This window comes from Schistocerca gregaria, chromosome X, assembly GCF_023897955.1.
Source record: "Schistocerca gregaria isolate iqSchGreg1 chromosome X, iqSchGreg1.2, whole genome shotgun sequence".
Lineage (NCBI taxonomy): Eukaryota > Metazoa > Arthropoda > Insecta > Orthoptera > Acrididae > Schistocerca > Schistocerca gregaria.
This window is the reverse complement of record NC_064931.1, coordinates 256,792,677-256,816,515: the sequence shown is the minus strand read 5'-3', so window position 1 is coordinate 256,816,515 and position 23,839 is coordinate 256,792,677. Positions and strand designations below refer to the sequence as shown.

Here is a 23,839-nt window from a genome sequence, read left to right as displayed (position 1 = left end):
TTTTTTCCATGCACTAGAATGGAGTTTTATCATTCTTTTCTTGCAACGGCATGCTGCAGGATAAGAGGGGCCTTATGGTGGTCATGTTCCTGTAACCAGTTATCCCCTATGCTGTGTTCTGGCATTTGCGCTAACAGAGGGCACTGATTATGTGTGGCAATCTGTTTTCTTTCAGTGTGGCATATTTAGCTTTTTGTTTTATGGTTTTTGTATTATTCTGTGCATGCTGTAAGTTGTTTATTATTTACATCATTATTTATAACATTGGCACTTGAGCATATGTCAGTTACTGTCTCTCTTGACTGTTCCCCTTTGTAACAATCTAACTTTCATTTTCGTTTTATTTCATCGCTTTTTATTGCTGTAATGCCTCTTATAAGCTCATTACGGACTTTACGAATTGCATCCCTCTTTATTTTACGTTGTTCAATTGATGACTGAAGAATGTGTGTATGCACACTAGCGACATCTTGTGAACTTGCAACACAAACATCTTGTGGTTACTGTATGGCATTTTGTTTTAAACAGTAGTTCTACTGACAAGATGACTCTTGCATATGCTGTTATTTATATATATTTGACAATGCTGGTGCTGATTTTGGGTTTAACATTTGACAATGCCACTATGGCTGCAGTACATTAGGACATGTTTTTATAAAATAGGTATGCCTCTTCATACTGAAAGCACACAAATGTAGATGTATGTCAGTAGTACTTTTCATTATGGTCTGTTTTATTGTTTTAAGCTGTAGACAATCTGCTAGTGTATTTACGTTTTCCCATTTTTTCTGCAGATCTGAAGATTGTCATTATAGACTGAAATCAGTAGTCTGATGACAAAAAATTTGTGACCATAGACATAAATTAAAGGAAATTTTATAGTAAATGAAACTGATGACTATAATACTTTACTAAACACACATTTATTACTACAAACAGCAGCAGCAACTAATAAAGTTTGGAGAATACGTAAAGATTTAACTATCACCTAAAAAAAGTTGTTTAATTCATTCATTTCTTTGTAGGAACATATACCTTCAGTCTTGATACACATTGAAACCACTGCACCACAGTACAGTAGCATGTTGCTAGAGGATGCAAAACAAGATGATGCAGCACACTGATGAAGTGGAGGATCAGAAAGCAATTTGTTTTCTGTATATAAACAATGCTACAATAATCCATGACGAGTTGGTGGATGTGAATGGCAACAATGCACCAACATATAACACGGTAGTTAGGTGGCACAGATGTTTATGGCATGGTCAAACTAGTCTGAATTATGATTAATGAAGGGTAGACCATCTCATAGTGAAGAAGCTTGAATCTGAATAGAAGCGTAGGCCCCTAAGCTCAAAGAGTGACACACCACAATCAAGGTGATAATAGAAAAAGTGGAAATGAGACATGGTTGAGTACAACACCTTGCGCAACATTCTGAACATGACAAAGGTCGCTACTGTTCGCACCTGTTCAAATACACTCCAGGATCTAGGCAGTAGCGAAAATGTTAAGTTGTATCAGGCCAATCCAGATAACAACTTTTAACAACTTTAACCACTTAGTCACTATGGACGAGTGCTGGGTATATCACTGTGACTCCGAGACAAAGGAGTGAAGCAGGCAGTGGAAGCACGCAGTCATCGTCACTGATAAAGGCCAAGTCCAAACTGACATCAGGCAAGGTGTTGATTAGTATTTTTTGGGATTGCGATGGTGTGGTTGTAATACAGCAGTCTTCTAAGGAGCAAAACATCATATGAGCCAGTTCTCACACAGCATGCTTTCAAGGAGCAAACCATCATAGGAGCATATTACTGATGTCTTCTGATGAGGTTATGGGAGGCTGAAAAGCTATCCGAGAGGTTGTTTTTTCTCCACGACAATGCCTCAGCTTATTCAACAAAGAACACAGTCACACTTTCTGTTTCTTTGTGATATTAAATTTTGCTCCATCTCCATGTTCACCTGACATGGCACCCAGTGAATTCTTCCTCTTTCCTCATGTGAAGGAAACATCCTGTGGTAGGCATTTTCAGAATAACAGTAATGTGATTTTCGAGGTGGAATGTTAACTGAACAGCCAAAATGCAGACTTTAACAACCAAGGTCTTCGACAAGTCACCCATCACTGAGAAAAATGTGTCCGATTCGAGGGTGAATACAAAGAGAAGAAATAACACCATCACCAAGTTTCACACTTGCAACTTGATTTTTTCTAACGTGATAATTCAACTTTATTACTACCTCAACACAGAAGTAATTTAGTGGAGGTTCCAGGTACTTATGCAGGAAAGCACAGGATGGAACAGAATACGAGACCGCTAGGAGAAACTTTGAGAAAAAAAAACTGTACAAAGTAACATAAAAGTAAGACATAAAGAAATAAAGGCAAAGTTTCAATGGGTGAGCTAGGGTAGAGTGGGAAAGTAACAAGAGAAGTGTGAGGCTGAAGTGGAGGATAGAGGGTAAAATGTGTGGGAGGCAGGGAGGGAAGAGGGTGGGTAGAGGCAAAAGTAGGGCATACATAATGCAGATTGAGGCGATGGAAGTTGTAGAAACAGGCTACACTACGGGGAGGCTCTTCATCAACCCAAAAATACAATAATGAATGTGTCCTGATTGAGTTGTGATACTCATTCGCTTCCACCTAAGCTTTTCCTACCAACCTTCTACGTTTAAGAACTTCAACTGCACCTCACCATTTTTTACTAGATCTGTCTTCAATTAGATCAATGTCATAACTGCATAAAAGACTGCCATTTAAAATACCAAAACTAATCTTGAATGGATTATTCTTACTACAAACAAAGGCTCCATCACTGTTGTTACAAATTACATAGCGAAGGGCATCCACTTACAAGCTCTGCTATAAGAATAACCGTCAATCTTCTCAAATTCCTAAGCCCCTCCAAAACTCCTCCCCCAACTCTATCTTCCTCCTCACTCTCCCACCCCTAGAACATACTTTTTCAATGATTCCATAATCTACATGCTAAACTACCCAAGGCACTCCATTATGGCCGACTACTGCACTCCCACTAAAATAATTTCTCCTATTTTACATCAAAACCTTCAATCTGTTGCCTGCATTTTAATCTCCTACATCAAATCGATTAGGCATTATCTCTGCTAGTTTTCCACAGTTTCTGTCCTTTTACCACATGTTCATGTCCGCCTCGATAGCCGAGTGGTCCAATGTGGCATCGAATGTAATAAGACCTGCACCAACGCGGCCAAACCTGCCTTGTAAGGGGCCTCCTGGCCAATGACGCCATACGCTCATTTCCATACCACACGTTCTTGTCACCCACATGTTGGATCACTCAGCACAAATATCCCAAACACACTTAATCTCTGCCATGGAATACTATCCTCCCAACACTAGGCTGATTATAAACCAACAACCTCCTTCCTGGTAACCAGGACCAACTGTATCCTAACACACTAATACCTCTAAAATGAAAGTATCATCTTTAAACAAATCTGCAGCACTGCCATGAGCACACTAAACCATTCTGTTTATGGGAAATCCAAAAAAGAAAAAAATCCTTCCTAGGTGTGCAGCATCCTAAACCCTTCACCCGGTTTAGATTCATCAACCTTTTTCACAAAAGCATTAATAACCTGAACACAGTATTTAAGTAACATTCAGCAAGAAGCAATTATGTACACAACGAGCTGTTGCAATACACACAGAGAACTGAGGCTGAGCATAGCTCAGCTAGCCTTAAAGACTGGAGCCGGCGGAGCACTGTCACACTTGCGGCCTTTTGAAAGTACGTGGGCACGTCACTACATTCCTCCTCTCTTAAGGAGATCATGGATTCTTGATATGTCCATGCTTTGCTTCTCATCTACTGGCCTCTGACAAAGGTGGCGTGCTCTAACGGGAATGTACGGTTTGAAGTTCTTCAGGCGCTGACACATTCTGCACACACCTTTCTGTGTCAGACCATATGAGAACACCAGCAATGCCGCGGCTGTTTCCTTGTTGACCTCGGCCATCAGCTTTGGTGACAGTGTTCATGATGCTGGTATCAAGGGTTGCTCAGGATCGTGTGATGGAATCCCTGATGATGATGTTTGAGGCAATAGAGGAACTGTTGCTTCAGACATTCACACTAGGCATTCCACCTTACTGTTAGACTGTAGGTGGAACAGCAGGGCAAGGATGTGACAAATACCACAGGAATCACAAAATGCTGCAAACTCGTGCAATGAAAATGGTGGACCATTATTGGACACTGATATTGTGGGCAAGCCTTTGGGCAAAAAATTTTTGGACAAGGCTGCAATGGTGGCAGCTGTAGATGTGAAAAAACACAGTGAACGACATATGGAAAATGAGAATATGCATCAATGAGCAATAGCCAACAAACATTGAGGAAGGGGCCAGTGAAATCCACATGTATGTGGTCCCCTCTATGCGCCAGCGCCAGCCAAGGAGATGACTGTGTCCAGGGAGCTGCTTGATGCATCACCCACTATGAACAGGAGGCAGCCAGGCGGGTAACATCACTGGCCAGGTCGGGCCAAACACTTGTCAATGGGGCAATGTTTTAGTGCATGATACGCTCCAATGATCTGCAAGTAATAAATGGAGAACCTCCAAACAACGCACTGAGGAGACCACTACCTGAGGGGCCATGTGATCTGCGTCTAAAAGTGGAACACCATCCACAACTGAGAAATGATGCTGAAAGATGCAATAATTATGTAGGGGGTTGGATGCATGAGAAGGTGATGAATCTGGCCAATTATGTTTTACCAATGTCACGACCTTTCACAAAATGGGATCTGAAGCTACATGCTTTGCAATCTATGTGGCAGTTACAGGTAAATCATTAAACATTTGCTGTATGGCAACATGAACGTGGAAACAAAGCAATTGCTCCTGATCAAATCCTGGTTCTGGACTTGCTGGCAGGTGGGACAAAGGCATCAACATTTGCGTGTTCATTTGTAGGGCAGAAACGAATCTCATAGTTGTAACACGTTAGGAAAACAGCCCAACACTGAATGTGATGTGCCACTTTGTCTGGTAATGATGCAGACGAATTGAATAAGGAAAACAATGGTTTGTGATCGGTGACCAGATGGAATTTGGGACCATTGTGAAAAACACGGAATTTCTCCACAGCATGTACAATGGCCAGAACTTCCTTTTCTATTTGAGAGTACCTAGTTTGAGCAGGAATCAGTGTTTCTAAGGCATACGCAATAGACTGCTCAGTCATCGGGATATCTAAGAGCTAGTACCACCCCAACCCATATTGTGAAGCATCCATGGCAAGGACCAAGTGGAGGCCTAGCTGGTACATCACCAAGCAGGACACAGACTGCAACATGGTCTTAAGGGTGGAAAACAATTTCACAAGCTGGCCACCAGCGAAATTTAGTTCCTTAGCGCAGAGATGATTATAATGGCTGCGCAACTGTCACTGCCCCAGGACAACTTTGCCTACAAAAACCTGAAGTTATTTGAATGATGTAGGGCGTGGAAGTAAGATAAAAGCAGAAACATGTTGATGCAGGGGTTTGAGACCCTCAAGAGAAACTTCAAACCCAAGACAAACAACAGAAGACTGAAAAACATTGACATTTTCTATGTTACACTTCAACCCAGTCACTTGGAGGACAGAAAAAAAGTGCAGAGATCTTGAAATTGTTCCTCACTGGAGGCACTGGAAACCACAATGTCATTGAAACAGTTTGCACAACCCAGCACAAATGCTGAAATTTGTACCGAAAACGTTGCAAAATAGCGGGAGTGCTGTTAACTCCAAACGGCAACTGCAGATATTAATACAGTCCAAAAGAGTTATTCACAGCTAACATACATTGTGGCTCTATATCTAAAGAGAGTTGTAGATAGGCATTCAACAAGTCAGTTTTTAAGAAACATTGACCACCTGGTAACTTTGCAAAGAGTTCATCCAGGAACAGTATTGGGTGTGTATCCACTATAAATTGTGCATTCACAGGAACTTTAAAAATCACCACGGAGGCATAACTGACCTGACAGTTTGTTTACTGTAACTAAGGGGGTAGACCATTCACTTGATGCAATAGGCTGAACAATGCTAGATTTTGTGAGACGATCTAATTCATCTTTGACTTGTTCCCGAGTACCACTGGAACTGGACAGGCCCGGGAGGGGAGGGGCGGGGGGGGGGGGGGGGGGGGGGGGACAAGTGGAAGGTTTCATCATAATGTGCACTTGAAAATTGTTGGCACACCCAATCCACGAGACAACAAAGAGGAAAACTCAGAACACAATGCATCTACCTGTGTATACCACACTTGTTCAGACACTAAATTCACTTCAACTTCACAACTCAAAAGAATCTAATCCAAAAAATCTCCATACAGCCATTATCAAAAGATTGAAATTGTTGCTGCAGACATTTCTCATATGCTTCTCATTCCTCAACGGACTCATCGTATGTAGGAAATAGAGGCAGGTAACCCATGGGGACCACAGAGGGCAGAACGGCAGGCGACACAGAAACCAATGATCCAAGTACCTGAGTATGATTGTCCAGTGTCTGTGATTGGTGGCACAACGCCATGGTGAATGATTCTTGCTGTTCGACCAAAAGACATAAAATGTCCTCCATAACAGTATCGGCCATTGTGAGAATAAATGAAAGACCAACCAGAGTGCACACACACATCTGATGCGTCCCCTGCGGATGACATAGCACTGCTGCAAGCACAGCCTTTTGAAAGTACACACATGCATCACTGCATTAGCAATGAGCAGCAATATCTATACTTCGACAGCTGGCATCCATTTCATACAAAAGTATTCCCCATATAGCCTGCCACTTATATGTTCTACATTTGTAGTGACATGCAGTCCCTCTCAGGTCTTGCAGATTCCACTGCAGAGAAACAATACCCTGTAATTTTTGTCTATAAACAGACTTCTTGTGCCTTGTCTCCACACACAGGCAACATGCCACCCACGTTTACAGAAGAGTCACACAAGAACATCCTGCCATCACTTAATAACATCCAGAGCTCTTAACACTTTTAGCCCATTGGGTCAGATTCTTATGGAGTGTCCTAAAAAGAGCTGTCGCACAGATTTGCCAACCTATTCCTGGACGTGGAATTCATTTTATCATCAGAGACACGATCAATTGTGAAAACAAACACATCATGTAGCAACTTACAGCATTCTACACGGGAATTATCACAAACACAATATCCACTGATATAACTGGTCATTGTCAAACCAAAGTAAAGAGTCAAATAGGCCACCGAGATGCAAAGCACACAGGGAAACCTGTAGCTAATTTAAATAGCTGCTCCACAAGCCATGGCAGCTGGATTACCCCCCCCCCCCTCCCCCACCCCCACCTCCACGCACACAAAGGCTACTAATCTGAAATGTGCAGGTTATAGCTTTCCTTGCAACACAGCCTTCATTTCTCTCAACTCCTTGGTATCAATACCAGTTGTGGACAGGGACTAACAGATTCACTCCCTTTTCAGTTCATAATCTACTTCACACTCCTGCCTCTAACCTTCTTTGGTAATTTTTCTATTACATTCTAATTCAGTGATAGTAACTTAACCTTACCTTTTCCTGTTACTCAAGATCTTCCATTGCAATGTTTCTCCTACATGACTGCCCACCACATCTATGCAACCCTTTCTCATCATGGCCCCATCTCTCCCCAGCCAATATACCTTCAATTTCCTCAACACGAACCCATCCTAGACGGTTATTTGCCCCAACCATGCTGCACTGCAGCATCGGGAAACTACAGAGAAAGTGAGTGTATCCTCCTCCTGCAAGTCAAATGATGGGTGAAGACAATTACAGAGTAAAGACTGTACTCTAGTTGGCAGATTCAGAATAGTGAAGTCGAGAAGACTAAAAATGTAATGGACAAAAGTTGGACTGTCAATAATAACAACAAGGGACAAAGATAAGTGAAGCAGAAGGTAGGTATTTCTGGGGCTTTGAATGTGACAGGAGTCATCCCACCCACAGATTTCCAACTACCCCTCCAGTGCAGTACAGGCACTGAAGAACAACCACTATTCGACAGAGTGCTACATCTAAAACATAAAATAGGGTGCGGCAGAAAGGTTTGTTTCAGAGTGCTCTTAAAGTTATATAACTTATCATACTTTCTATGTGTCTTAACTGCTCAGAGCCTCTTCTGTTTGCTAAGTAATGGCCTCTCCACATATACACATTGAAACTTGCAAGGATGTTTACAGTACTCAACAAAATAACTATGAATACAATGGAAAGCTAACAAGTACTACTTTTAGTGCAGAGAAAAGTTAATTTCATTTTCAAATGTAGATAAGAACTTTGCATATTTTTTAACAAACTAATATTCTTTGGAATGCATACTGCCAGCTAGTAAAGAGAATATGATGATCACACTACACTCTGAAGAGTTCTACTGAAACTGTGTAACAGACAGCATCTTGTAATTACATGGTATTACTAAACAGATACAATTTTCAACTATAGAGATGGGCCATACGAGTAAGAAAGTTTTGTTGGGATGTGTACCTTAGTGGCGGTGTAGTACATCAAAGAACCAATTTTTAATGGTAATCAGGCTTTCAAAGGAATTGTTTAAGAGGCTAGAGATTATGTGAGTATATTTCCCGATCTTCCACAGTGCATATTATTATACAAACAAGAGCCACACACAACTTTCATTTAAAGAAGGGGAAGGGGCAACAACAAATTCAGTACAGTATTTGCTGCAAGATAATAAAATAATATTACACCCCCCCCCACACACACAGGTGAGCCAAAGCATTATCATCATCTGCTTAAAAGCACGTTGGTTCACCTCTGGAATGCAGTACAGTAGTAGCATCAAATATCTTTTCAAAAAGGTGGAAGGAGTATATAGAGGGTCTATACAAGGGTGATGTACTTGACGACAATATTATGCAAATGGAAGAGCAGGTAGATGAAGATGAAATGGGAGATATGACACTGTGTGAAGAGTTTGACAGAGCACTGAAAGACCAGAGTTTAAACAAGGCCCCTCGAGTAGACAACATTCCATTATAACTACTGAGAGCCTTGGGAGAGCCAGCCTTGACAAAACTCTACCAGCTGGTGAGCAAGATGTATGAGACAGGCAAAATAACCTCAGACTTCAAGAAGAATATAATAATTCAAGTCCCAAAGAAAGCAGGTGTTGACAGATGTGAAAATTACCGAACTATCAGTTTAATAAGTCATGGCTGCAAAATACTAACACAAATTCTTTACAGATGAATGGAAAAAATGGGAGACGCTGACCTCGGGGAAGATCAGTTTGCATTTCGTAGAAAAGTTGGAACACGTGAGGAAATACTGACCTTATGACGTACCTTAGAAGAAAGATTAAGGAAGGGCAAACCTATGTTTCTAACATTTGTTGACTTACATAAAGCTTTTGACAATGTTGACTGGAATACTTTCTTTCAAATTCTGAAGGTGGCAGGGGTAAAATACAGGAAGCAAAAGGCTATTTACACTTTGTACAGAAACCAGATGGTGGTTATGAGAGTCGAGGGACATGAAAGGGAAGCAGTAGTTGGGAAGGAAGTGAGACAGGGTTGTAGCCTTTCCCCGGTGTTATTCAATCTGTATATTGAACAAAAGCAGTGAAGGAACGAAAAGAAAAATTTGGAGTAGGAATTAAAATCCAGGGAGAAGAAATAAAAACTTTGAGGCTTATGAACATCAACAAAAACTAAAGGACAATAATGGAATGTAGTCAAATTAAATCAGGTGATACTGAGGGAATTAGATTAGGAAATGAGACACTTATAGTGGTAAATGACATTTGCTATTTGGTGAGCAAAATAACTGATGATGGCCGAAGTAGAGAGGATATAAAATGTAGACTGGTAATGGCAAAGAAAGCATTTCTGATGAAGAGAAATTTGTTAACATCAAGTTTAGATTTAAGTTTGGGGAAGTCTTTTCTGAAAGTAGTTGTGTGGAGTGTAGCCATGTATGGAAATGAAACATGGATGATAAACAGTTTATACAAGAGAATAGAACCTTTCAAAATGTGGTGCTACAGAAGAATGCTGAAGATTAGATGGGTAGAGCACATAACTAATGAGAAGGTATTGAAAAGAATTGGGGGTAAGAGAAATTTGTGGTACAACTTGACTAGAAGAAGGGATTGGTTGGTAGGACATGTTCTGAGGCATCAAGGGATCACCAATTTAGTATTAGAGGGCATCGTGGAGGGTAAAAACCATAGAGCGAGACCAAGATATGAATACACTAAGCAGATTTAGAAGGATGCAGGTTGCAGTAGGTACTGTGAGATGAAGAAGCTTGCACAGGATAGAGTAGCATGAAGAGCTGCATCAAGTTTGTCAGAGTGAATCTGGTGTCCGATAGAGACCCACATGGGTTCCATCAGGTTAAGAGAGACGAATTTGGTGGATAAGACATGAATGTGAGTTCACTATCATGCTCCTCATACTATCATAGCAAGATTGTAGCCTTGAGATATACACAGTTATCCTGCTACATGATGCCATCACTGTCCAGAAACACACTGAGCATGATGGGATGCACATGGTCTACAATTATGTTTATTTAGTTCACAGTTGTCACGCTGTCTTCTGTTACCACAGAAGCTTAGGTGAATATCCCCCACTGCATGATATCGTACCCATTGGCCTACAGTTCACCTAGATGATCATCAACCTGGTGTAATGAGAAAAGTGATTCATCTAACCAGCCAACCCATTTCCTTTTATCTCCAGTGAACTCTTGATAATCCTGTGCCAACTCCAATCGTAATTGATGATGTTGCTCGGTCTACCTGAGAACATGTAGGGGCTGTCTGCTGTGGAGCCACATATTTAACAATGTGTGCTGAGCGGTCCATAACACTTGTCCCTGCACCAGCATTGCACTCTGTTATCAGATCTGCTACAGACTGCCTCTTATGCTGCTTAACAGAAGGAGGAAGCCTCCGACCTTCACATTCTACAACGAAGCATGTATGTTCACCAGACAATGGGCCATAACCATCTACCCTTTATCAAAAATATTATGAAAAGGATAGATTGCTACTCATCGAACAGTCCGGCTTCAGTGGACCCTGACAATGGTTATGTATATGAGTTGCACTTGTGTGAACGTTTGTGTGTTTTCTACCTTAGAAGGACCTTTTTTGGCTGAAAGCTTAAATGTATAGCAGTCTTTTTGTAGTGCCTGTCTGCGACTCAACGTCTCCTCTATATGGTGAGTAGCAATCTATCCTTTTTACAATGGTGTCATTAATCCATCCTGGATTTTCCATTGTTTGACTTTGCCAAAGTCTCTTGTATCAATTAATTTCCCCATTTGTGGTTGTTATAGTTATTAGAATGATTCCCCATTCATTTCTGCTCCACTTATACATTTTCTTTTCTGTGTCACATGCCTCCAATGTTACCAGGCGGCATTCAGTATTGTGGTGCGCAGTGGTTATTAATGTTTTGGCTCATCAGTGTATAAATGGCTACACAAATGAAAATTACTGATGACTGCTACACTTTTTGTGTCTCTGTTTTCTCCATAGTAGTGAGATTAACAGTACTCATATACGCACACTGTAAATAAATTAGCAGTGGCAGTATTTGTGTTCAATCACCCTAGCAGATGTGTCACTGATACACCAACTAAACCGCAAACACTGGAGATTCTGAGCCATGGCCCACTATAACAGATTAACACAAGACTACAAAGATCATAAGCTGCAGTAGCCACCAGAAAGATCGCGGGAGGTGCACATCGGCACGGCGCGTCACGGACAGTAGTTGCCGCAAGTAAAGTCCCGTCCACCAGAGCGCACGCGAGAATTTGACCGCGACCTCTGCCGGCAGAACAACAACCACCCAGGCAGCACGGGCCGTGCCCAGTCAGTTCACATTGGACATGCCTATCAGACGGTTTCCGGTCTACACTATGTGAAGTGTGATGGAAACGCGAATTGTGTTACTATATAAGCACAGTGTGATTCTGAACTTTTCCAGAGATGTTATCCCACAAGGTTACAACCCCCAGACTGGCAGTGTCTTACACTTAAGTCAGAAAACAAGTTCCATAAATAAAATCTGACTACTACATAGTTCATATTTTTAGTACCGTATTTACTCGAATCTAAGCCACACTTTTTTCCGGTTTTTGTAATCCAAAAAACCACCTGCGGCTTAGAATCGAGTGCAAAGTAAACGGAAGTTCTGAAAAAATGTTGATAGGTGCCTCCACAACTAACTTCTGCCGTCGAATATATGTAGCGCTACACAGGCATGCTTTGCAGGTATAAGGATAAATGCTGGCACCAAAACCTCTGCGTCAGTAAAAAAAAGTGGAAGAAGAGCTTTTTTCCTCAGCCCTGAGTTTCGACCACTGTATTTTCATACATTATCTAACGAAGTAATTACAAATTCCGTATTGCTCATCTTCGAATGTAGTAGCATTTCAATGTACTACGAACGTCCGACTGGCAAGACTGTTTGGGATGTTTGCCAATAGGGCCAACTCTTACGTTCTGAATTTTTTCCTACCTGTGAGAAGAGATGGTTGATAACAGGAACTTTTATGAACTGTGAATGACATGCAATATTCTCTTCACCATAAGAAGAATACTAATATAAACATTTTGCCATGTATTCTTTCGTGTTTGCTGCTATCTCATTTAAAACCTGTCTGCCTAATTAACTACGAAACTAGAGTGAGACAACAGCAAACGCAGAAGAATATACATATCGTGTCATATTTATATTCGTATTATTCTTATGCCTAATAGTGATACAGTCAGGAATGAAGCACGGCAATTGACTAGATTTTTAAATCTAAGATGACTAATTTCTGTGTAGAATGTAATGTACTAAAGAGGCATCTGCAAAGATTTTCAAACAGAGAAAAATTTTCACTAAACTCTCGTTCATTACATCTTCTATCATACGCAGTCTATTATTTGGTTCTTGTTGATCATTATCAAAGAAAGCAGCAGTATAAGTAACAACAAACAGCAGTCTCTTCCCATTGTTTCACTAATGAGAGGATTCCCCCCCCCCCCCCTTCTCTCTCTGTCTTTTGAATTTTGTTGTTGTTGTTGTAAGCGGCGGTAGCGTGCACAAAAGCAAGCCATGCCGCGATCGGCAACAGGCAATAAACACCGATTATCAGAATGCGACAAACAATGCTTGACACAGTACAGTAATGCATTTTCAGCTTAGAGTGACATAAACACCTGTAACAAAGGGAACGGCACTTAATCCGATCAAAGAAAAATAAGCAATCAATTCAAACTAGATGAAGCATGTGAAAAAGGAAGGGTTCCCATATAAATACGGACGCAGCGCCTGACGCATAGCAATGGCTACCTGGTAAAGCTTAGCTGATAAGCTTACGACTTGAACCAAACTACTGTAGCTGTATCGTCATTCATTTGACCTAAATTGTGTCTCAGTGTTACAATGGACCAAATTTGTTTCAATTTTATTTTTCAAGTGCGGCTTAGACTCGAGTAAATATGGTGAGCTCTGCATATTTTAAAGGATATAAAATAATTACTTTAAAAGATGATGAGCTAGTCACAGACAACTGTCTTCAACTCACTAACATTAGAAATTAAACCACATCTACTGAATCCTTAGAGATTAATAAAATGACAAGAATTTCTGAATGGAGGACAAAAATTGGTATTAGGGAAAACATTCACTTGCTGCATACTGGAGGCATTGAGTAGTGGAAAGACATACAAGAGTGTATATACTACAGTAGCCCCCCCCCTCCCCCCCCACCATTCACTCACTCACTCACTCTCTCTCTCTCTCTCTCTCTCTCTCTCTCCCTTCCCCCCCCCCCCCCCCCCCCATTTAAGCAGTATTTATGTCCACTATGACACAGAACACTGATTTAAAAGGTAATTTACAATGATCAATCTGTCTGCCATAAAATGATTTTTATGAGCAGCAAGTGGTCATCTTTCCAAATGCTATTTTTGGGAACCTCTAATTATACTATTTTGATTTTTTTAAATACACACAATACTTTATACTACTTTAGAAGCTTATCACAAAAATATAAGAACCAATAACAACTCACCACAATGATTCAGCTTTTACGCGAGTTGCCCAAACAGCCTTCTTCAGACGAATCAAAGCAGACAGTAATTCATGAGAGGTCTTTAACAGTTCTGCATATTCCTCCTGCTCTTGTTTATCACTGGAGGCTACTGATAATCTATAAATGGAAATTATTATTATTATTATGGACTATTTGAATCATTCATAAATAACAGCAAAACTGGAACATTTAATTAATTTCAGAATATATAATTTTTAAGTAACAAGCAACATATAAAGTATCATTAGTGAAATAGATCAATTATTTACGAAACATTAATCTGAAATTTAAAAAACACAAGAAAATTAAATGCCAATTTCAGCCAAGCATTAATGTGTTGGTTTGCCCCACTGCAGCACTTGAAAGGGAACACTTTTTTCTGCTTTCAGGAAACAGTAATTATATCTTTGGGCAGTAAAGGGAAAATAACGGAAAGCAAAGAATATAGTAAGGATGTAATAGCTATGGAAGGTAGCACAGTTAAAATATGAGGTTACACCACACAACACAAACAATCAGAGAGAGAGAGAGAGAGAGAGAGAGAGAGAGAGAGAGAGAGAGAGAGAATTAATTAATGGAACAGAATAATACAGATATCAAATTGACAGAACAGTCAGACAAAATTGAGTGCCAGAAGGGTTAAGCTGGAGTGGTAATGTGTTAAGGTGTGATGTGCTTATAAATGTGCAGATAAAAGGTAAGAGAAAGAACACAGCAACAGGGACACACATACATATAATAAAATGGGATAGGAAGACCATAATCATGAAAACTGAAGTAAAATGAATGGAATTAAAGGGCAATGAACGAATGGGGATGAAATGCAATTAAACACGAGAAAGATTTAGATCTATTTATGAGAAGTGTAACACCCCTTCTACTTCCAAATACACAGACCATGTTCAGAGGGTGTCAGAGCAAGATGCTTTGTAGTATCAATCACTTGAATTCTGAGGACTCACTGGTTGATTAAGAACAGAAGCACAGCAATATAACTAGACTTGCAATTTTCATTAGTACTTCTTTGTCACACAGTTTCATATTGTGTGCCATTAAACAACTGCTTAAGAGCAAAGCAACTTTCCTGTGAATGTTTACATTGGATATACTACAGGGAGATATTCAAACATTAAACTGGGTGGGTATCGGGCTAAGACAACAGTTGTCAAAAGAGCTTGCATAGAAGTGACGCAAGCACGCAGTGCTGATTACCACCTGTATATTCCCGCATTGATGACACAGCAAGTAATTTCCTAAACTCTTGATACAAATGAATATGCTCTGCTATGCTATAATATTATTATACTACATACGATTATAGAGATTATACTATATACCTTCGAGTATGATATAGAAATGGTGAAAACTTAAGAGGGGGAGGTTTATGTAGTTGCATGAAGAGGCTGGGAATAGTACAATTCCAGTAAGTTGTTATATGCTAGAATGTGAAGAAAAATGAGAAAATGTTAGCATTGTGAAAACCAGAGGATTGAAGGAGAAATAAATGTGGAGGGAGAGCTGTAACATCTGAATCATTAAAATTAGCTACTGTTAATTAGATTACCCCAGAAATGAAGTAGTTCAGTAGCACATAACTTTGGGCATATTCTGCAGCTGGATACTGGTTATGTCAGTCTTGGCATTTTGTTAAAAGAAAACATTTCTTTCTTTATTTACAGTGATGATTTATGCAAATGTCACACTGTTTAGAAAGTGCAGTACATACATTTATGTATAAAGGTTTAATACATAATATGTTTATTTACAAAAGATAATACATAGTATACAGGGTGTTACAAAAAGGTACGCCAAACTTTCAGGAAACATTCCTCACACACAAAGAAAGAAAATATGTTATGTGGACATGTGTCCGGAAACGCTTACTTTCCATGTTAGAGCTCATTTTATTACTTCTCCTCAAATAACATTAATCATGGAATAGAAACACACAGCAACAGAACGTACCAGTGTGACTTCAAACACTTTGTTACAGGAAATGTTCAAAATGTCCTCCGTTAGCGAGAATACATGCATCCAGCCTCCGTCGCATGGAATCCCTGATGTGCTGATGCAGCCATGGAGAATGGCGTATTGTATCACAGCCGTCCACAATACGAGCACGAAGAATCTCTACATTTGGTACCGGGGTTGCATAGACAAGAGCTTTCAAATGCCCCCATAAATGAAAGTCAAGAGGGTTGAGGCCATGGAATTGGTCTGCCTCTACCAATCCATCGGTCACCGAATCTGTTGCTGAGAAGCGTACGAACACTGACTGAAATGTGCAGGAGCTCCATCGCGCATGAACCACATGTTGTGTAGTACTTGTAAAGGCACATGTTCTAGTAGCACAGGTAGAGTATCCCGTATGAAATCATGATAACGTGCTCTATTAAGCGTAGGTGGACGAAACTAAAATGAGCTCTAACATGGAAATTAAGCATTTCCAGACACATGTCCACATAACATCTTTTCTTTATTTGTGTGTGAGGAATGTTTCCTGAAAGTTTGGCCATACCTTTTTGTAGCACCCTGTATACAGCTTATAATTCTTTCAGTTAATACAGACATTTATTTACAAGAGAAGATTTTCATTTTGTTTTAAATGGATCACCAGTACCTGCTTTTATGTATTCTGGCAGTTTTCTATATCACACTGAGTCACTGATATATGAGACCTTTGGGGTTTTTCTGTGTGTCAACCTTAAGGCTAATAATAGGGCAATAAGTATATACCCTATTTATCCAAATGTAAAGCAAGCCTAAAATGCAAGCTGCACCCCAGAAATGAGACTCGGAGAGGTTGGGGCAGTGACAACAAGGCAGTGGCAACAACCTCATTTCAAGCCACACTAAAAAATCAAATCAAGTATGGCTCATCAAATGATGGTTAAAGTATAAAGTGGGCCCCACCTCTTAAGGATTTGTGAGTAGTAGTACTTATTTGTAGTAATTCATGTGGAATTAAATTTAACCTATTCGACACTTAAAATTACTGCTACATCGCAAACACTGACAGCAGTGAGAATTCACAATATCTATCAAAATATTCAAAGCATAACTTGGGAGCTGGGATACTAAGAGTTTTACAGACTGTACTGCAACATGGCTTCAAGTCGTACATCAGTCTTTTGATAGCACATGAATGTCATCTGAAGTATTTATTTCTTTCAATGAAATATACTATTTTCATTCAAGAAAGTTACATTTTGCTTGACTGAGTATCACACTTTTAAAAGCAAAGCAACCCACATACTCAAGACAACGATTTGTATATTGTTTACCTTTCTAACATTCTACACAATATAATTTGTCTACACAGATTCATTTCCAGGACAAATGATCCACAGAAAGCATGAACTGGCCTCTTGCAGTATCTACTATGTCTACCAACGCCTAGAATACATAATTAGGAACTACATGCAAGTGGGCTATGAGCAGTTATGTGGCAGGTGAGTCTCGTTGCACTGCAAACCTCTAAACAGTCAGGATTTATTGTTATGTCGTGAATACTGGCAGCTTTAAGAAATGGCTTGTACATCGACATGTTTCAACAGCTTCCAAATGGAGCTGGACCTATTGTAATGTTAAACTGTAATTACAATGCTTGCTAATTTCTGCAAGTTTCTTAAAAGCGCCCACTTTGATGGTGTGTATGTAATGAGATTTATTTTTATTGCTATTAATATTTGAAAAACTGCTAAATTCAAAGATGAGCAATATTAAATTTTAATTTACCCCAGGATAAAAAATGATTAACATTCAACACTTGATACACTAACACCATGGTTTCTGCGTCACAATGACTACTTAATGGCAGTTTCCAGCAGCATTTTTTTTGAACTTACTTAGGCTTTACTGCGACGGACCAGCATACTATTCAAGTGTATCAGTGGCACATCTCCACAGCTCTATCCCATAACTTATAAATGGGGGAAAACTGTTCCATAACATACTGTTTCCAGCATGTTATTACATACCATTTCATACAGAAATATAAGCAAGTACAATGCACTGCTTATACAAAGTTAACATGGTCTTCTCATCGAAGGTTACCACCCAAGTGCAGATCAAAGAATTTACAGTCTTCATTGTCTTTATACAAAAGTCCACAAATATTTCCTACACGTGTGGCATGAGGCGTCTGATTTGAATTCCAGTAACTGTGATTCGATCACGCTGACTTAAAGGCCCTGGCTCCATAACATTTAGTCACTTCTGATTTCCACATGTTGCAAAATATGCCATATCCTCCTCATTCTCATCAAAACACAGCAGAGATGTGTCATCACCATATATCATTACAAGGGCATTAGAAAGTTGTACAATATTTTTTTACATACATGAGAAAAAGAAATTGGCCCCAGTATTGACCCCAGCAATACGCCCTGTTTCATAAAATTAGTAAAAAAACAGTATAGTATTTGATCCTCTAATAGTAGACCATCTTCAGAAATGTACCATTTGGCTGACGACACTTGGAATGAGCTGTGCTGAACCCAAGTCACAAGACCGCTTTTTACTAATTTTATTTTACTGGTAGACTGCCCTTCCCAATAATGTTACATAAAAGTATGGAGCCCTGTTTTAATCGTGTACTGAATTTTGGTTGTTCTCACCTCCCTCATGAAACACGGACCTTGCTGTTGGTGGAGAAGTTTGCATGCCTCGGGGATACAGACAGCTGTACCATAGGTGCAACCACAAAACTAGGGTTTCTGTTGAGAGGCCAGACAAATGTGTGGTTCCTGAAGAAAGACAGCAATCTTTTCAGTAATTGCAGGGCAACGGTTTGGATGATTGGCTGATGTAGCCTTGTGACCTCAACCAAAACAGCCTTGCTGTGCTGGTACTATAAACGGCTGAAAGTAAAGGGAAACTACAGCCATAATTTTTCGTGAGGGCATGCAGCTCTACTGTATGGTTAAATGATGATGGCATCCTCTTCGGTAAAATATTCTGAAGGTAAAATAGTCCTCCATTAGGATCTCTAGGTGGGGACTACTCAGGAGGATGTCGTTATTGAGAGAAACAATACTGGTGTTCCATGGATCGGAGTGTGGAATGTTAGATCAGGGTGTATACGTGGACAAGGGAAAAAAAAAATCCCGGATTTCCCGGTTAAAAAAATACACTTTTAGCGTGTTAAGTGACAGTATGCTCTTCCTTGGCACTGTAAAACTCATCAATCCTTTGAATGTTTATGGTTTTATATACCAGAGTAGAATTTCCCAACACTTTACAAAACAAAACTGGGTGGTGGGGGGAAGGGGAGGGGGGCGTGGTGGTGGGGGATGTTTTGAAAGACCTTTTTTATGTCAGCATGTACGCTGCATATTTTTGTGCTACAAAGGTATAAATTTGAATTCCACCAAACACCACATGTTACTTTCCGAAACATTGAAATCGAGATTGTGATGCACTTTTGTAAGACAGTTATAGCTCATGTCACGTGATCTCGCAAGCTGATGGTAGCATAGGACACATGATGTAAGCCGATAGCAAAATCACTCTTAAGTAGTGCGAACACACAAATATGAAAAGTTAATGGTTTAAATTAATATACATAGCATTCACATATAATATTGGTCTCGAAGATTAATAAGTTGGAACACACAAATACGAGAAGTTAATGGTTTAAATTAATATACATAGCATTCACATATAATATTGGTCTCAAAGATTAATAAGTTGGAAGAGAAGCTAAGCTTCCACATATAATGTTGATCTTTTTTGCGCGTGTTACACTTTAAGATACATCACACAAATGTGCCAATAAATTTTTTAATAACGACGTAAATGTCTGATCTTCTGGGCTCAAAATTCTTCTAAATGGTCGTCCTCAAAGAGTTGAATTTTAAATGAGAGTCAAACGCTTTGTGACTTAAGAAATTCATTGTACATTCTAGTACATAGTTTATCTTGTGTAAAAGGAAATCTGCTTTGAATGTAACGCTTTTCAAACCAGCATTCGCAATATTTTTCCGCGGTCACATCAAATGATAGTAAGAGTAAACCATCCAATTCCTGTACTCCCTGTGGCAACGTCAAGACTGAAATTAACTCGACATCCACGGAAAAAAATCAGTCCATTCAATATGACACTTTGAGCAGTTCCATTTTTGCCAAGTTTATTTTCCAGTCTTATTATGTGTTTGTAGACAGGCATGCGATGGCGACATTGACGATACACTAGTTGGCGAGGCATAGTGCTTCAATGCTGTTGCAGATATAGCTCACATCGGAATGATTCCGCTGGTCTCCGTTGGCCGCTTTTATACTGAGCACATGACCTTCATTACATAAGAGCGCTGATAACGGACTTAGCCGCTGGGAGGGTCGGCACGGGAACGTTATCCTGTATGCGTGCTGTAGTCGCTTTAGCAGCACGCGTACCCGCGTACTAGGCGGCCCAAGGGGGTTGCATCATGCAGCCTCGCAGGCGCTCAGCGGCCAAGGTGGCACTATGTTTCCAGCTACGCAGGAAGCCCATATGTTTGTACATGTAAAACATTAAAAGATCATACATATGTCATAAAAGAAACAAGATATCAGACAATACTTCAAGAGCGTCGGAATTTTGTGAACCATGCTAAAATGCATAATACGGCTTAACATGCACACTCGTATGTAAATTTTCTTGGATTACCAGTACTGTATTATCTCATGTTTGGTTCTTTATTATGGCATAATGGCATACGTGCACTTGAAATGTAGCGAACAGTTGGAACTAGCCAATAGTGTGAAATAAAACACTTCATTTCAAATAAATTGACTGCTTCAGCAGAAAAGATTAATAAAAGCCAAATCTCTTTAGCAAACCAGCAAAAATAACTTCATTGTTCTGAAGGACGATTAATGCTTGATTGTCAGAAAGCTGGAAATGAAATCTGAAACTATTAACATATTTTAGCCTTCAGTAATTATGAGAACGAATTACATTCAGCTGATAGCTTCCACCCACAAAAATCAGTTTTGTTATCATTTAACGTGAGAGCAATATACAAAGATGAAACAACAAAATCACTGAACGTAAACACAGGTCACGTGGAGACGACCCACCTATCCACCACAACTCAGACTGCTCTGTGCATCAGCCTCAGATTCACTATATTTCCGAACCGGGGCAATATTAAGTAGTGGCACCCAGCCACACTACTGTAACCCGAATTGAGAGAAAGTACTACTCATCGCGACTCAACTGCGCATGCTCAAGAGCCCGCTCGCAACAGGTCAAACGAATCTAATTTAAACAGTTGTCACATCATGCTCATCGGAGGCAGTTTGTTGTTATAAAGCATTGCACAGTCTTCCTAAAGCCTTTGACACACTTTGCTGTTGGCAGATGCTTGTATGAGCACTGTTTTGTTGTTGTAAACGGCGCATTTCCTTTGCAACTTAAGTTTTATTTTCGTTCGCCGCCCCCCCCCCCCCCCCCCCAAATGTTTTGTTGCTGCAGTATTATTCTGCAGTGGCGGGATACAGTAATATCCTTTGTTAGAGTATTAGTTCTTACCAGTCAAAATCACAAAAATTTAACTGAAAACTAAAACTATGAAAAATTCCCAGAATTCTAAACAATTCCCGGATTTTTCCCAGATCTCGCGGTTGTCCTGGGTCGTATACATCCTTTAGATCCAATGATTGGCCAGGAAAGTTAGAAAATTTGAAAAGGGAAATGGCTAGATTGAAGTTAGATATAGTGGGAATTAGTGGAGTTTGGTGGTAGGACGAACAGGATTTCTGGTTTGGTGAATACAAGGTTATAAATACAAAATCAAATAGGGGCAATGCAGGTGTAGGTTTACTGATGAATAAGAAAATAGTAGTGCAGATAAAATAATACGAACACCATAGTGAATGCATTATTATAGCCAATATGTATATGAAGCTCACATCCACTGCAGTAGTACAAATTTATAGGCCAACTAGTTCCGCAGATGATGAACAGATTGATGAAAAGTATGATGAGATAAAAGGAATAATTCAGATAGTTAAGGGAGATGAAAATTTAATAGTGATGAGGGCCTGGAATTCGATGGAAGGAAAACACAGGGAAGGAAAAATAGTAGGTGAATATGGACTGGGGGAAAGGAATGAAAGAGGAAGCAGCCTGCTAAAATTTTGAACACAGCATAATTTAATCATCGCTAATACTTGATTCAAGAGTCACGAAAGATGGTTGTATAGTTGGAAAAGACCTGGAGACACCAGGTGGTTTCAAACTGATTATTTAATGGTAAGACAGGGATTCTGGATCCAGATTTTAAATTATAAGACATTTCCAGAGGCAGATGCAGACTCTGACCACAATTTATTGGCAATGAACTGCAGTTTAAAAACGAAGAAATTGCAAGAAGGCAGGAAATTAAGGAGATGGGATCTGGATAAAATGGAAGAGCTAGAGGTTGTTGAGGGTTTCAGTGGGAGGATTAGGGAACAAGCAATAAGAATGGGGGAAAGGAATACAGCAGAAGAAGAATGGATAACTCTGAGAGATGGAATACTGAAGGCAGCAGAGGATCAAATGAATAAAAAGATGAGGCCTAGTAGAAATCCTTGGCTAGCACACGAGGTATTGACTTTTAATTGATGAAAGGAGAAAATACAAAAATGTACTAAATGAAGCAGGCAAAAGGGAATACAAATGTCTAAAAAATGAGGTTGACAGGAAGTGCAAAATAGCTAAGCAGGAATGGCTAAGGGACAAATGATAGGATTTAGAAGCATATCCAGTCTGCTCAAGTAATTCCAGAATATTCATAATTTTGCACCAATGGCGTTTTGGAGTGAATTGTGATTGGCATCCCTGCCCATGCCTATGTTTAATGTGCAGCTGTGGGAAGTTGTATTGTTGTATGTCTCTTAGTTATTGTTCAGTGCTGTACTGAGTAGAATGTTGTGTCACACAGTTGATGAATTTCGAGATGGCTACAGGAGCAACAGGTCTGCATTAAATTTTGTGTTGAAATCAAGATAGCCTTTACAGAGACACACCAAATGATGCAGGAAGCCCACGGTGATGAGTGCGTAAGCCATACTTGGTGTTATGAAAGTTTCACACAGTTTTAAAATGGCTGGACGGAAGTTAAAAGATGACCCCTCACTCAAGATACCCTTCGACATCTACCAACGAGGTTTGTGTCTGCAATGTCAATGAAATCGTGTGTGCCAAATGAAGAATGACTATCTGAGAAACGGCAGAAGAATGTAACATTTCAGCCAAATAATGTCATGAAATCCTGACACATCATCTTGGAATGCATTGAGAGATTTACACAAAATAAATAAACAAATGACAGAGCTGATCCCCCATAGTACACAAAACAGGTGAGAAAACTGTTGCAAAAACAATGAAGAAAAGAATGCAAAAACTCAAAGATTGAGCTTGAAGTTTAGTGTGGACTTCAGTGAGAGATGCTTATAATAGTTTCTAAACGTGGCAGAAAAGAGTGTCTGGTCGTATGTGAAGTATGTTAGCAGCAAGACACAATCAATGCCTTCTTTGCATAACAACAATGGAAATACTATCAATGACAGCGCTGTTAAAGGAGAGTTATTAAACAAAGCCTTCCAAAACTCCTTCATCAAAGAAGATAAATTAAACGTTCCAGAATTCAAATCAAGAACAGCTGCCAACATGAGTAACTCAGAAGTAGATATCTTTAGATGGTGAAGCAACTTAAATCACTTAATTAAAAACAAGTTTCT

At 39.7% G+C, this 23,839-nt stretch overlaps 1 protein-coding gene across 4 annotated transcripts in view; it reads right to left on the bottom strand.

Moving 5' to 3' along the window:
- Nucleotides 1-23,839, bottom strand: part of LOC126297610 (uncharacterized) — a 261,978-nt gene that overhangs the window by 34,327 nt on the left and 203,812 nt on the right. For all 4 annotated transcript variants that reach the window (XM_049988614.1, XM_049988615.1, XM_049988616.1 and 1 more), the window contains exon 18: nt 14,108-14,245. In XM_049988614.1, the coding sequence (XP_049844571.1) occupies nt 14,108-14,245 (138 nt within the window). The remainder of the gene's footprint in view (nt 1-14,107; nt 14,246-23,839) is intronic.